The sequence below is a fragment of the Pantherophis guttatus genome, chromosome 4 (assembly GCF_059756535.1).
Source record: "Pantherophis guttatus breed Tessera chromosome 4, ASM5975653v1, whole genome shotgun sequence".
Lineage (NCBI taxonomy): Eukaryota > Metazoa > Chordata > Lepidosauria > Squamata > Colubridae > Pantherophis > Pantherophis guttatus.
Window position 1 is genome coordinate 65,046,369 of NC_142066.1, and position 16,600 is coordinate 65,062,968.

At 39.8% G+C, this 16,600-nt stretch overlaps 1 protein-coding gene across 6 annotated transcripts in view; it reads left to right on the forward strand.

The window, feature by feature from the left end:
- Nucleotides 1-12,454, forward strand: part of CEP72 (centrosomal protein 72) — a 51,588-nt gene extending 39,134 nt beyond the window's left edge. For 5 of the 6 annotated variants that reach the window (XM_034416360.3, XM_034416361.3, XM_034416362.3 and 2 more), the window contains 3 exons: nucleotides 122-248; nucleotides 4,281-4,392; nucleotides 12,276-12,454. In XM_034416360.3, the coding sequence (XP_034272251.1) occupies nucleotides 122-248; nucleotides 4,281-4,392; nucleotides 12,276-12,414 (378 nt within the window). In that variant the 3' untranslated portion in view covers nucleotides 12,415-12,454. The remainder of the gene's footprint in view (nucleotides 1-121; nucleotides 249-4,280; nucleotides 4,393-12,275) is intronic. The other variant, XM_034416364.3, reaches the window with a different exon arrangement.
- Nucleotides 12,455-16,600: the final 4,146 nt, after the last annotated feature.

A 16,600-nucleotide genomic window follows, 5' to 3' on the forward strand; every position in this document is an offset into this window, starting at 1 on the left:
GAAGACTTTTTCATTTATTTCTATTCTTTCATTTTCAGCTTATTTTTCTAACTAGTCACAAAATTTAAAATTTGATTTTAATTTAATTGTGTTCATATGTTTTCTTTACTGTCATAACTAGGATGTACTGAAGCAATATTTAAATAAGTTACTGAAAGAAAAAGAAGTCTTAAAAGTTCATAAATTCGAAGTGGAAGAAAACATTCAGATTTTAGATACTGCTGATACAGCATCATTACAGATTACTGGTAAATTCTGGGAAAATGTTTGTTCCAATTACCTTTTCATTGTCTGATTATAGGTACAAATTAATTATAATCTTTATCTATATATACTAAAATACAAATCATCATTGCTGGTTTTTCTAATATTGAATGTATTGTAGAAATAGAAATAAGTAGATATTTTTTCTTTGTTTAAAAAGTTGGAGTCTAGTTAACAAGTTCAGTTTGCTGAAGCTTTGCTTCTACTCTGAGCCTCCTGAAAGATGGGATGTAGTGTTGTGATCTCATAGAATCCCTTCATCTAAGGAGATTCTTACTGAATTTCATTTTTCATTGACATTCTTATCAAAATTGATTATATATGTTTTGAATATCAATGTTAACAGCATTTATTATCAAGGGAATATACTAATACATCCCAGAGTTTTGAAGGAGCTGGCAGAGGTGATCTCAGAACCCATTGAACCGTTCAAAGATCCCAGAGCACCGGGAACTGCCAGAGGATTGGAAAACCGCTGATGTGGTTCTCATCTTCAAAAAAGGGAAAAAGACAGATCCAGGAAACTACAGACCAATCAGTCTAACATCAATATGCAGGAAGATCCTGGAAAATATAACACTATAACACAATTTTTATTTCCACCTTATCAGTATTATATTTCAGTTGCTTATGACTAAAGAGCTATGCAGAAATGGCTATATTCATCACAAAAAATTGTTTTTGTGACTACAAGGTACAAAAGTTTCATATTTATAGAGACAAATCAGGCAAATTTTTATCTTTTTAGGCAATTAGAGAAAGAACAATATATGGTAAATATTGTTAAAATATTTGAACAGTCAAAACCAGTCAAAGGGGTTCAGAAATGATTAGATTTTCTAGATTTGTAGTTATACTGCAAACTGCTTTCTTGAAGAAGCTGCCAAATATAGTCCCCCATCATGTTTCCATTATACTATGACATTCACAATCCAGTATATCCTAGTGATAGTGCTCGCCTTGCTCCTCTGAGTAAGCACCCATGTTCTCCTTGAATTTGTGAAGATGACCATCAAAGATACAGACTTTGAGGGACATTCTGCATTCCATTCTGGCTTATTCTTTATGAGAATCTGAACCATGAGTCATAGTTTCCAGCTTTGTGATTGCCCAGAAAATTATGAACTACTGCAACAAAACTGTTCCAAGCCGCTTTCTCCATCCTGTTCAGCTTCTTGGAAATTCGTCACACTCCATTACTTTCTTTATTTGTGGTCTGATGAAGATACCAGCTTTACCCTTTGCCTCTGACAGCTATGGAAAGAGATCTTGGAGGTACTTGAAAGGTGCCGACTCCTTTTCTAGAAACGTGACAAATTATTTGATGAGGCCTAACTTGATATGCATTTGTAGCATCAGCGCCTTCCAAAGGTCCACCATGTCTCCCACTTTATGTTGTTCTTCCCTATGGAGAACTTGGTTCACTGTGGCCAGTTCTTTCTGTGATAATGCACCTTAGTGTCCTGGCTGTCCCAGAGGCAAAGAAAACAAGGAAACTGCCTGAAACACCATTTTGAAGTCTCCAATGACCTGCCAGCCATAATCACCATACTTCAAGGCACTCAGTAACATCTTGATACGGGTGTAGTCCTCTTTGAGGTATACAGAATGAGCCGTGGAAAGAGACGGGTACTTGTTTCCATTATGAAGCCATATGGCTTTGAGGTTCCTGAATTCTATGAACAGGCACCGTTCACTTGGGTTACAGGCAATTCCTATAGATTCAAATAGACCAGCCACATTGTTGCAAAAGCATAGTCCATCTTGCCAACTGAAGATGTTGGAAAAACATGGTGATGCTTTCTCTGATCTGTGACTTGCACACCTTCATCCAACAACTTCCACTCTTTGAGCGTAGATGTCAGAAGCTCAGTATAGGAGTAAGTAAGACCAAGGTGTCTGATCAAATTATTGAGGTCTTTCTGGTTGGGGAAATATGATTTTCTTTCGTCAACTGCATCTGTGAAATTATAATCTGTACCTGCAATATCTTTCTTGCTGTCTGAGTTGCTTCTCTCTCCTGAGGATGGCTGATCTCTCTATAAAGGAGTGGTACCAGGAAGCTCTGGACAGTGTAGAACTGGGGCAATGGATGGATACATGATAGAAACTTGCCAGTTCAATGATTAGAAGGGTTCACCATATAGAAGTAGCAGTTGCTTGAGTGGTTAGCTGGTTCCCATCAAATTCTTGGAATAACAAACTTCATGGCTCTCTTTTTTCCCCTGTACCAGCCTGCAAACATAGCAGAATTATATACATTTTTAAAAATTGATATTTTACACATTACCTAATATTGTGCAAGATATTACCATAGGGCATGAAACATATATAATAGTCTGTATTTTCCTAGAACATTGAAAATAGTGAAAATTTTCTTAGTTGCAACTCTTTTAAATCGCTGAAATTTCATCTAGTAAGCAGCAATTCTTCACCTTACCTTCAAGACTTTTTTTTTTTTTTTTGCAATGTTCGCATGTGAAATGAGGTGCCCAAGGCTTGTCTTGATCTCTGGCAGGCATGCCAAAGTGTACTTGGAAGGAGTACTTCTTTCACTCTTGTCTTAATAAATTGTCCACATACATAGCAAAATGCAAAATACTGAATGCAAGCAACTTCTTGATGCCATCTAAATCAAATATTACTATTCACTATTCTCTTACTCAGCAATTAGACAAGCACAAATGTTGGTGTAAAACCTGTATTTTTATATTTCTATGGATACTCCTAGAAAGTATTACAAAATTCTAGAAAGTTCTAGAAAAATCTAGCTAATTCTAGAAAATTCTGGATAGTTCTCAGTTCCAAAATATTCTGGAGGTCTACTCAGCATTGAATGTGAATCAAGAATGTTTTTGAAAACAGATAAATTTCAAAATATCAGTGACCTGATCGCAGAAGCATTTTTTTTGTGGAACAATAGTTATTTTCTATTTATTTTAGGCACAAAGGGTTAGGAAAACATACTTTGTACCCAGGAACAAAAATGAAATTGAAATTTGTTTTGTAGTGATCAAGCAGCAGATATGTTGTGGACCCGGTTTGTGGGGGCAATAAGCTGACTTTGTATAAAATATACAAAAGTATGAAGGCTATTGCTTAAAGCATTGTAAGCCGCCCTGAGTCTCCGGAGAAGGGCGGCATATAAAAATAAATAAAAATTAAATTAAAAAAAAATAAAAATATGTGAGCAAGCAAATTTATAACCAGAAGCCAACATGAGTTTGTCAAAAACAGATCATGTCAAACAAATCTTACTTCATTCTTTGACAAAGTGACTAAATTAGTGGACCAGTGAAATGCAATGGACATTGGATTTCAATAAGCATCACCACCAGTTGGATTTGCAACTGGCTGACAAACCACACTCAACATGTATTTAATGGAACAACTTCTACATGGAGGAAAGTAAGCAGTCGATACCCAAGGTTCTGTTTTAGGCCCAGTACTCTTCAATAAGTTCACAAAAGATTTAATTATCTTCCATCCATTACTTCTTAGTCTCCCCTCAGATGCTTTGGAAAATAAGTTGACCCCTCTCTTCTCTGTGTCAGGCCCTGAAGTACTGGAAAACTTATGATATAACTCATAGTCCTTCTCTTCATTAGGCTAGAAATATCTATTTCTCTCAATTGTTGATCATCCGATTTAGCCTTCAGACCACTTATGATCTTTGTTCTTCTCTGCACTCTTTCTATGGTCTCAATATTTTTTTTTTAATTCTGGTGACCAGAATTTAATTCTGTCAAGATCAAAATAAGTGATGAGTGAAAAAGGTACTATCTCATATGATACAGTTGATTCTCCTAAAAGTCAGCTATACCACAGGCTAGTCTTGGTACATACCCAGATGACTACCTGTGTGAAATGACTTGGAGAAAAATAAAAACTAGAAATTCATAAACAAACTCATAATCTTTCTCATGTTTGTTTTCCTTTATAGTTTTCCAACTATTCCATGTGTGGTATTTGTGTGTTTGTAACCAGTTCTTTTTTTTTTTTTACTCTTGTATTAGATTTTGAAAACCACCAGCAACTTTTAATTGACGAGAATGCTAGTATGAAGAAACATCTCCAAAATTTTAACAAGATGCGAGAAATGACAGTGATGTTACAGGAAAGCCATAGGTAAGGATACTGAATCCCAAATTTTGCTCTTACATGCTAATATTTAACAGTAATTTTGCATCCCAGAAATCTCACCACATTCTTCAGTTCCATTCACCCAAAATTATTTATTTAGTTACTTTATTCAACTTAGCTGTCATGACCTTAAGGACATAATTCCAAGCAAAAATCACTAGATAACCAATCACATAAGGAGGAAGGGAGTAAAGAGAAAAAAGAAATAAAAAAAGAAAAACATAATGAAGTAGAGAGTGATGGAAAGGATGGAAATCCCAGTTACAAAGTAGGAAATGTAAGAAACATACCCAAGACCCATAAAGAATTCAAATGCCTATACACTAACATTCAAAGATTAAGGAACAAACAGGGTGAACTTGAAGTATTAGTACATGAAGGCAGATATAATATAGTTGCCATTATTGAAACTTGGTGGGATAAAACACATGACTGTTATGTACTGATGGAAGGATACAAAGTATTCAAAAGAAACAGACTTAACAAAAGAGGAGGTGAAGTTGCATTATATATAAAAGATCACTACATCTCTACAGAATTACACAAAACCAAGGATGAAAACCTCCTAGAATCCACATAGGTCATTATAAAAGGGGGGGAAATGACATTGCTATAGGTATATACTACCAACCAAGCAGATGAAATAGATGAACTATTTGCTAATCAATTAACAAATGTATGCAGGAAACATACCAAGTAATAATGGGAGACTTTAACTACCCTGATATTAACTGGGAGACAAACTCTGCAGCAAGTGGGAGAAACTAGCATCTGATAAACTGAAAGACAAAAAGGATAAGTACAAAAAATAGAAAGAGGGACACATAACTAAGGCAAAATGTCACCAGATAGTCTGAATCTGCAAAAATGAAGTCAGGAAAGGCTCAGAATGAACAAAGACTTGCAACAAAATGCAAAGATAATAAAAACAAAGTTTCTTTCAACATATAAATAACAAAAAAAAAGTCAAGGAAACAGTTGGTGCACTAAAGAGAGAAGATGGCAAGGAAGTACAGGCAGTACTGAGAAAGTAAAGCTGCTTAACTCATTCTTTGCATCAGTCTTCACACAAAAAGATACCAAAGCCCAATCTACCAAAAACCTAACTATGAAAGACAGATTACAAATAAAAATTAAAATAAACAAGAGAATGGTAAGAGAACACCTATCTGACCTTGATGAATATAAATCACTGGGACCTGATGAATTACATCCCAGAGTTCTGAAGGAGCTGGCAGATGTCATCTCAGAACCATTGTATAGTATCTTTAAAAAATATTGGAGCACTGGGGAAGTACCAGAGGATTGGAAAAAAGTTGATGTGGTTCCCATCTTAAAAAGGGGGAGGGGAACAGATCCAGGAAACTACAGATCAATCAGCCTAACATCAATACCTAAAAAATAATAAAAAAACATCTGTGAACATCTAGAAATAAAGTTATAACTAGTATGAGTTTGTTAAAAACAGATAATGCCAAACCGATTTTATTTCATTCTTTGACAAAGTGACTAAATTAGTAGCAAGTGAAATGCTGTGGACATAATATATTTAGACTTCAGTGAGGTATTTGACAAAGTAGACCACAACCTACTTTTTGGTAAGCTAGAAAAATGTGGGATAGATAGCATCATCACTGGATGGATTGTATCAATGACAGACCATACTCATTGAGTAGTCCTTACATCTACATGGAGGAAAGTAAGCAGTGGGGTACCATAAGATTTCGTCTTAGGATCGATACTCTTCAATATCTTCATAAATGACTTAGATGAGGGAATAGAAGGGGAACTCATCAAATTTCAGATGACTAAGCTGGCAGGAATAGCCAACACTCCAGAAGACAAGGATACAAAAAGATCTTGACAGACTTGAACAATGCACACTATCCAACAAAATAAAATTTAATGTGGAAAAAAGCAAGCTTTTACACCTGGGCAGGAAAAACCAAAGGTACAAGTACAGATTAGGCAAAAACTGGCTCAAAAACAGTGTGAGAAGAATCTTGGACAATCATTTAGTGGATAATCGTTTAAATACGAGTCAGCAGTGTGCTGCAGCAGTAAAAAAGGCTAATACATGGTTGTATAAACAGGCATAGAATGAAAATCACGTGAAATATTAGTACCACCTTATAAAGCCTTAGTAAGACTACACCTGGAATACTGCATCCAGTTTTGGTCATCTCATTACAAAAAAGATGTTGAAACTTTGAAAAAAAGTGCAAAGAAATTAAGATGATTACATCATTTTACTGCAGCCAGCAATAAGGTGATCCACTGTTTCATCTTTCTTGTTGCATAAGCGGCATTCACTGTTGTTAGTAACATGTTGAATTTTTGCTTTCATGGAATTGGTCTGCAGGCCAATTCTTGGGCAGCCAAAATGAAGCCTTCAGTTTCTATCTTCAGCACTCCTAATCTCAATCATCTCCATGTTAGCTTTGTATCTATCTTTTCTTCAATGTCCTTCAGGTATTGATTGTGCATAGGCTTCTTTTTCCAGTTAGAAATTTGATGCTCAATTGTTTCCTTTCGATATTCTGCTTTCAATCTCACTATTTTCAAGTTTCCCCTTGTTCATCTTCTTCAGCAGAGGCTCTTTTGCTTTTGTATGTAGTAATTTAAGCCATTTTTTTCTTCTTGCACAGTTTGTTTCATCTTATAGATGTACTCTAGCTATTGTACTCTAGCCAAGTACAATAAATCAATATCACTTTTTGGGTGCAGAGCATGGTGTATTGTCATTAGTTTTATTGTCTTTTGAACAAAGTTATCAAGTTCTAGCTGACTCCAATCAATTAATCCATTTTATAGAATACTGTAATATGTATTCTCATATTACAGGCCCTGCCCAGGCACTGTGTTAATTGCCTTTATGATATTTCTTCCATTTAGCTTTGATCTCAACATTTTCCAGACTCACTTTATATGTATTTTGTTGAAGTTGCTCCCTTGACTTGGTTGTGCAACAGGTCAGAGGTTTCCAAAACTCCTAAGTACTTATATCCTTTTTCTGTTGTTACTGCGTTTATCAACTCTTCATTATCAAGTTCAAATTCATAATTTTCAACAATTTTTTCTGCCTTAATAGCAATTGTTGCACATTTGTCAATGCTAAATTGCATCTCTGCTAAACTCCTCTGATTTTTAGCAGTGAGCTCAATTCAGCTTTTGTTTTTCCAAACGGTTTTAAATTAACCATGTAGAGCAAATGAGAATTTTTCAACCTTTTTTTTTTTTTGCCAATTCATAGACAAAGTTGTTTTGTTCAAAATGCTTATTGGTGATGCCATCAAAAGTACAAATAACAGAGATTACAATGAGTCGCCTTGGACAAAGCAGATGGGGGCTCAGATATGATCCCCGGCTCGGTATGAGTGGGGTGCCTTGCCTGCCGGGGAGGAGGGGGGCCATTGAAGTGGGGGAGGGGATCTCTGGGGTGTAGGAGAGGTGGAGTATTGTGGTTATGACCGGGAGAGGTAGATAGGCAAGTTCGCTCTTGGGGAAGTAAGACTCGCTGTCTCAAAGCGATTACTTGTTCCGGCCCCTCTGGTTCTGGTTCACCGGGTTCGCCTCGTATACCTGGTGACTTGGGATGTCAGGGCCCTGGCCTCAGGCTGCTGCTGTTTAATGCCAGGTCTGTTGTTAACAAGGCCCCCCTCGTTCAGGACTTAATCCTGGAGCAGGGGGCTGACCTGGCATGCATAACTGAGACCTGGCTGGGCCAGGAGAGGGGTGTGCCCCTCTCAGAGATGTGCCAAGACGGGTTCCAGATATTGCATCAGCTGCGACTCCAGGGAAGGGGTAGAGAAGTGGCAAGTATTGTCCGGAAGAGTCTTTGCCCTCGCAGGATCCCTGCCTCTGAGATTGTTGGGTGTGAATCACTCCTCTTGAGGTTGGACTCAGGGGCTCAGTTGGGCTTGTTGTTGACGTACCTGCCTCCCAGCTGCGTTACGACAGCCCTGCCTGTGCTGCTAGAGGCAGTAGCCAGGCTGGCAGTGGAGTTCCCCAGGCTTATGGTACTGGGGGACTTCAATTTGCGTCACTTGCGAATCCTCAGATGCGGCTCAGGAGTTCATGGCTTCCATGACAACCATGGACCTGACCCAAGTAGTTCAGGGTCCTACTCATAGAGGGGGACACACAGTTGACCTGGTGTTTCTCTCGGGGCTGTGGAGATATGATCTGGAATGAAGGGGTATAGATGCTTCTCCCTTGTCGTGGTCAGATCATTTCCTGCTGAGGTTAGATTTCAGGGCGCTACTCCTCCATCGCAGGGAGGCGGAGCCGATTAAGTGGTTCCGCCCCAGGCGCCTAATGGACCCTGAAGGGTTCCAGAAGGAGCTTGGGGCGATACTTGACTCCCTTGTCCACAGTCTGCCTGAGTCCCTGGTGGCTGCCTGGAATAGGGCGGCATCTGGGGCACTGGACCAGATTGCGCCTTTGCGACCTCTCCATGGCGATGGATCCAGGAAAGCTCCCTGGTTTACTAAGGAGCTCCGGGAGATGAAGCGCCAGAAGGGACATCTAGAGCGACGCTGGAGGACCAGTAACTCCGAATCTGATCAAACACTCTTAAGAGCCTTTATTAGGACTTATTTAGTGGCGATACGGGCGGCAAAATGCTCGCATTTTTCCGTACTTATTGCATCCACTGATTCGCGCCCAGCCACCTTATTTAGGGTGACTTGCTCCCTCCTTAATGTAGCAGGAGTGGAGGAGCCCTTGCAGGGTAGAGCTGAGGAGTTTGTGCAGTTTCTGTCGGATAAAGTTGCTCAGATTCGGATGGATCTGGACTCCGATTGGGCCATTCCAACTGAGATGACGGGGGCAGATCTTAGTCCCATTGTGTGGGATGAGTTTGAGCCTGTGACACCTAAGGAAGTGGACAAGGCTGTAGGAGAGATGAGTTCCTCCACTTCTTTGTTGCACCCGTGCCCCTCTTGGCTGGTTTTGGCCAGCAGGGAGGTGACATGAGGCTGGCTCCAGGCTTTAGTTAACGCATTCTTGAGGGAAGAGGCCTTCCCGCAACCATTAAAAGAAGCGGTTGTAAGGCCCCTCCTCAAGAAGCCTTCCCTGGATCCAGCAGAATTAAAGAACTTTCATCCAGTCTCCAATCTACCCTTTGTGGGAAAAGTTGTAGAGAAAGTGGTGGCACTTCAGCTCCTGCAGTCATTGGAGGAAACAGATTATCTAGACCCTTTTCAGTCTGGCTTCAGGCCTGGCTACAGCACGGAAATTGCTTTGGTCACGCTGATGGATGGGTCATTCCTTCATCTTGGTGCTACTTGACCTCTCAGCGGCTTTTGATACCATTGACCATGGTATCCTTCTGGGACAATTGAGGGAGCTGGGAGTGGGAGGCACCATGTTACGGTGGTTCTCCTCCTATCTCTCTGGTCTGTCACAGTTGGTGTTGGTAGGAGGACAGAGGTCAACCCCTAGGCCCCTCGTTTGCGGGGTGCCTCAGGGCTCGGTCCTCTCTCCCCTCCTATTTAACATCTACATGAAGCCGCTGGGTGAGATCATCCAACGACACAGGGTGAGGTATCAGCAATACACGGATGATACCCTGCTGTATATCTCTACCCTGCATCAATTCAGTGATGCGGTGGATGTGATGTGCCGGTGCCTGGAGGCTGTGAGGGGAGGATGGGAGTCAACAGGCTCAGACTTAACCCAGACAAGACCGAGTGGCTGTGGGTATTGCCTCCTAAAGACTATGTTAATTGTCCATCCTTGGTTCTGGGGGGAGAGAAATTGTCCCCCTCAGAACAGGCTCGCAATTTGGGTGTTCTCCTAGACTCACAGCTAAGATTAGAGCAACATCTGACAGCTGTGGCTAGGGGGACCTTTGCACAGGTTCGCCTGGTGCACCAATTGCGACCCTACTTGGATCAGGAGGCTCTCCTCACAGTCACTCATGCCCTTGTCACCTCACGGTTAGATTATTGCAACACGCTCTACATGGGGCTACCCTTGAAAAGTGTTCGGAGACTACAGCTGGTCCAGAACGCAGTCACGCGAGCTGTCGTGGGTGCCTCTAGGTTAGAGTTAGGGTTAAGGTACTCCTAGGTACACCCACATTACACCAATTCTCCACGAGCTGCACTGGCTTCCTATTGGTCTCCAGTCACAATTCAAGGTGTTGGTTATTACCTTTAAAGCCCTACATGGCTCAGGCCCAGGTTATCTTCGAGACCGCCTTCTGCTGCATAGCTCCCAGCAACCGGTAAGATCCCACAGAGTTGGTCTCCTCCAGATCCCCTCAGCTAAACAATGCTGGCTGGCGGGCCCGCAGAGGAGGGCCTTCTCTGTGGCTGCCCCAGCTCTCTGGAACCAGTTACCTCCTGAGGTCTGAACCATCCCCACCCTATTGGCCTTCCGAAAAGCGGTGAAGACCTGGCTTTTCCGGCAGGCCTGGGGCCGTTGATCTCGCTGAATGAGTTTTTAATGTTTTTAATGTTTTTAATTTTTCAATGTTTTTTTATAATTATTTTTAAAAATGTATTGTGAGCCGCCCTGAGTCTTCGGAGAGGGACGGCATATAAATTTAATTAATTAAATTAAATTAAATTAAGATTCCTCATTTGATTTCAACTTCACCAAGTTCTTTTCCACAGGCCATCAACTTAGTTTGCCATAGCTTCATAGAAATCTTCAGCAATTTCTAGATGTTGCTGCTAATTCCAAAAATGTCTAAGCATTTCTCATCCCAGCTGTGTAGAACAGAATCAAATGCTTTCTTATAATCAGACCAGGTCATGAACAAATTTGTTTGTCTTTTCTTTGAATTCTTCAAAACCAGTTTATCAATCATCAGTTGGTCTTTAGTTCCTCTTGAATTTCTGCAGCACCCTTTCTGTTCTACTGGCAGCAAATCATCTCTCAACTGGCATTTTTAGCTAATTCCAGATATCCATAAATTTGGTTTGCAATAATGCCTATAAGTAATTTGTATATTGTTGGCAGGCAAGTTATTGGCCTGTAATTTTCTACTATCCTTCTGAATCAAAAAGGTTCTTCTAGTTGTTAGCCATTTTTCACTTTCTGGTGTTTCCAGAACCTGATTCATTTGGTTTGCAGAATCCATGCAGCTCATGTCAGTGGAGATCTCAGTCATCCAAGTCATGTCCTTAAGGTCATGTCACAACTGAAGAAGCTTCTTGGATGAGAAGCAAAACGTCTTCAAGGAAAAACAAAGAAAGTCCAGTTGCCTTTTGAAAAAGCACCTTTGGGATAATCAATAAAACAGCTTGCGTCCTGAAGTTGTGGATGCTCTGTTGCTGGAGGTTTTCAAGAAAAGACTGGACAGCCATTTGTCTGAGATGGTATAAGGACTCCTGCCTTGGGTAGGGGGTTGGACTAGAAGACTCAAGGTTCCTTCCAGCCCTATGATTCTTTGATTCTATGTCTAAGAAGGAAAGCTTAGTAGCAGTGTTCCAATACTTGCGGTACTGTCACACAGGAATGGTGTGGACTTGTTCTCCATAGTGCCAGAAGATAGAATAAGAACCAATCAGTAGAAATTTTAAAGTTGAACTAAGAAGAAACTTCCTAATTGTAGAACTATGAAACTGTGGAACAATTTGGTTCCTGAAGCAGTGATGCTCCCTTACTGGAGGTTTTGAAAATAATTGGACAGCCATTTGTGTGAAATAATTTGAGGATTTCTGTCCAGCACAGGTGGTTAGACTAGAATATCTTCACAGGCCCTTATATCATTCCAATTCTATGATCTACAGTAAATATATTGCAAACCTTTAATTGCAAAGGCTTGTTCTTCCCAGTGATTTTCATGCCTTGCATTTATTGTCTAATGGAATATAAGTCAGTTAAAGCAAACTTAATGTTTTCATTTTTTGCAGAACATTGATTTCTACCAATGAGCATCTCTTAAAACAATTAAATGAAATGCATCTAAAACATAAAGCTGAGGTGGAGCAGCTACATTGCAACTACAACCAGTTAAAGAAAACAATGGATACACTGTCTCCTAAGTTATAAACAATGAGAATTAATAATAATAAAAGAAATTTTGTGTAAAGAATGTCTAAATGATAAATATTGTTGTGATTAATGACATGAAAAAGACTTTAATTGTGAAGGATATGTTCATTATGTTATTAAATATTGTTTATATTTATAGATTATTGAAAATATTGCATTATTTTAATGCAGATTTCAATAACAAATTTTTTCTTACGTGAATACTAAAAGATGAATTTCAAATATGGATCATAATTTTTACACATATTGATACAGAGCTATAATTCTCATACATTAGAGATACAATTGATGCAATATTGAAATTATTATACAATATCTCATAAAACAATGCCTATATTTAATTTGAAATCCTATTGTGCATTCTTGGATGGGATTTTTTTTAACTTTTTCATCTTAAAAATAACATTTTAAAAAAATCTGTTCAAATATATTTATAATGTGTTTGAAGTAGAGGTAGTCCTCGACTTACAACAGTTCACTTAGTGACCATTCAAAGTTACAACAGCACTGAAAAAAGTGACTTATGACCATTTTTCACACTTATGACTGTTGTAGCATTCCAATGATCACATAATTTACATTTGGATGTTTGACAATTGACTCATGTTTGTGATGGTTGCAATGTCTTGAGGTCATCCGATCACCTTTTGCAACCTTCTGACAAGCAAAGTCAATAGGGAAACCAGACTGACTTAGCAACCATGTTACTAATTTAATAACTGAAGTGATTTACTTAATAAATGTGGCAAGAAAAGTCATAAATCAGGCATATTTCTCAATTATCAACATAAATTTTGGGCTCAATTGTGGTTGTAAGTTGAGGACTACCTGTACAATCATCTATAATTTTTATTTATTTTATTTATTTTATTTTATTGAATTTGTATACCGCCCTACTCCCGAAGGATTCAGGGCGGTGAACAGCCATAGAATAAAATATATAAATACAAAATTTAAAATAGATTAAAACAAATTAAATAATTTGGCTGAACAAATTTAAAACCCCAATAATTTAAAACCAGATTTAAAATTTCTATTTAAAAAGGGGAAAGACTTAGGTCAGGCCGGCTTGATGAAATAGGAAGGTCTTGAGTGCGCGATGGAAGGTACGCAGATCCGGGATCCTCCATATCTCCAGGGGGAGCTCGTTCCAGATAGTAGGTGCCCCCACAGAGAAGGCTCTCCCCCTGGGGGCCGCCAGTCGACATTGTTTGGCCAACGGTACCCGGAGGAGCCCCTCTCTATGGGAGTGTACTGGTCGGTGGGAGGCTATTGGTGGTAGCAGGCGGTCCCGTAAATAACCAGGTCCTAAGCCATTAAGATATATATATATATATACACATATATATATACATACATACATATATATATATATATATATTTATTTATTTATTTATTTATTTATTTATTTATTTATTTATTTATTTATTTATTTATTTATTTATTTATTTAGATTTGTATACCACCCTTCTCCCGAAGGACTCAGGGCGGTGCACAGCCAAATTAAAATACATACAATACAAAATTTAAAATAATTTAAAACAGAATTAAATCCAATTGGCTTCCCGAAATATTTAAAACCCATTACCCTTAAAATAACCCTTTTAAAATTTTAAGCCAGCCCAGCTTGCTGGAATAGGAAGGTCTTCAAAGCTCGACGGAAGATACGGAGGTCCGGGATTAGTCGTATTCCTGGGGGTAGCTCATTCCAGAGGGCGGGTGCCCCCACAGAGAAGGCTCTCCCCCTGGGGGTCGTCAGTCGGCATTGCTTGACCAACGGCACCCTAAGGAGGCCCTCTCTGTGGGACCAAATTGACCGGTGGGAGGTTATCGGTGGCAGAAGGTGGTCTCGCAAATAGCCGGGCCCTAAGCCATGGAGCGCTTTAAAGGTGAGAACCAATACCTTGAAGCGCACCCGGAAGACCACCGGGAGCCAGTGCAGCTCGCGCAGGCAAGGTGTCACATGGGAGCGCCAAGTCGCTCCCAAAATTACCCACGCGGCCGCATTCTGGACCAGCTGGAGCTTCTGAGTGCTCCTCAAGGGGAGCCCCATACATACATACATACATATATATGTGTATGTATATGTGTATATATATATATATATACATACATACATATATATGTGTATGTATATGTGTGTGTATATATATATATATATATATATATACATACATACATACATACATACATACATACATACATACACATATATATATATAATAACAGCAGTAATAACAGCTGATAAACATTAAATTAGGTGGAGAAAATGAAAAGGAAAGTGAATAACAGAAAAAGCTAAAAGAACAATAAAATAAGGGAGAAAAAAAAGCCTCTGAAACGGAGGTTTCAGAGGCTGAAAAAGCAAGTGCAGAGCTCACAACCAACGAACCTGTTACTAAAATTCACCTCTGTGAGCAGCTGATTGGGGATATTCCAGAAGGCCAATCCACCCAATCAGCTTTTTTCTTATTTTCCTCTCGGAAAACTAAGGTGCGTCTTATACTCCGGTGCATCTTATAGTCCGAAAAATACGGTAGCATACAATAATCTTCACAGCAGTTATATATACAATTATATTTTAACTTCTCTCTTTGAATTTACATCATGACTTTCTTATTGACTTATGACTCATCCTTTCTAATCCTCAAAACCAGCAGTCCCAACTTTTCCAGTTCCATGGACTGGTGTTGGTGGAGGGGAGGAGATAGTTTTGCATTCGCACATGCTGCATGTGAAAATGAAGCTTTGTGTACTTGCTTGCAGCTTGCATGGCCTGGTTCTCAAATGTTTGCGGACCAGTACCAGTGTGCAGACTGAGAGGTGGGAACACCTGCTAAAAAACATGTCACTTCTTTTTCATTTTAAAGAAAAAAACTCCACAGTTTTCAGTCTCCAATAAATGCAGATATCCTTTTTCTGATCAAAGAAGTTAGTTTGTCCAATTCAGCAAGTTGTGTCAATTTCACCAGCCATTTCTCCATAGTGCTGAATCTTTCAATACTTGTGCATATAATAATCTCATTGCAGTAATCAATTAATTGAAATAATCTTCCCTAGCTTTTTTCTAACTGTTTATCCAACAATAATGCTTTTGATATCATCAACCATGGTATTCTGGAGCGGCTTCAAGGGATAGGAGTGGGAAGCCTTGTGCTATCCTGGTGCACTTCCTTCTTCTGCGGCCACTCTCAGTCAATGTTGTTAGGGGAGAGATCCAGCTCTCACCCACTGCTATGCAGGGTTTCTTAGGGCTTGGTAATTTCTTTGCTCCTGTTCAATATTTATATGAAACCGCTGGGTGAAATCATCTGTCACCATGGACTGAGGTATCACCAATATGCTGATGATACTGAGCTGGTAAGTTAAGCGATGCTGTGTCCTCCCTCTTGCAGTGCCTGCAGGCTGTTAGAGGCTGGATAGGGAGCAACAGGTTGAAACTAAATCCTGGCAAGACTGAATGGCTCTGGGTTTGGGGTTCGTTGGCTCAGGGAGAATTGCCACCTCTGGTCTTGGATGGGGTGGCACTACCTCAAACAGATCCTGTGCGTAATCTGGGGTTTCTCCTGGATTCACAACTCCTGCTCGAAGGTGGGGGTTGTGGCCTGGAGGATCTTTGTACAACTCCGGGTTGTGTGCCAGTTACGCCTTTTCCTGGACCAACAATGTAGGACCTGCATTGGCTGTTGATGTGCTTCTGGGTGCAATTCAGGGTGCTGGTTGTCACCTTTAAAGCCCTTCATGGCCTGGAACCAGATTATCTGAGATACTGTTTCATGCCGATCACATCTACCCAACCCATCAGAGCAGGGGTCCTATCCCCTAGGGAGATACATCTAGTGGGACCCAGAAGAAGGGCCTTCCCCATGGTGGTCCCCTGTCTCTGGAACATCATCCCCACAGAGACTAGAATGGCCCCTACTCTAGCACTCTTCCAGAAGGCACTGAAGATGTTCTGCCAGTGGGCCTGGAGAACCCAGAATGGAGCCCATTAAATGGCTCATGTGAGGTGTTATCGCCATTATATGACTCTTATTAGTTTTATTGTTTTTATATGGGTTTTATCTTCTGTAAGCCGCCTTGAGTCGCCATGTTCAAATACGCGGAAATATAAATTCCATAAATAAATAAATAAATAGCAATTTCCCAAAAAATAAAATTCTGGCTTTAATTGAATATTAAA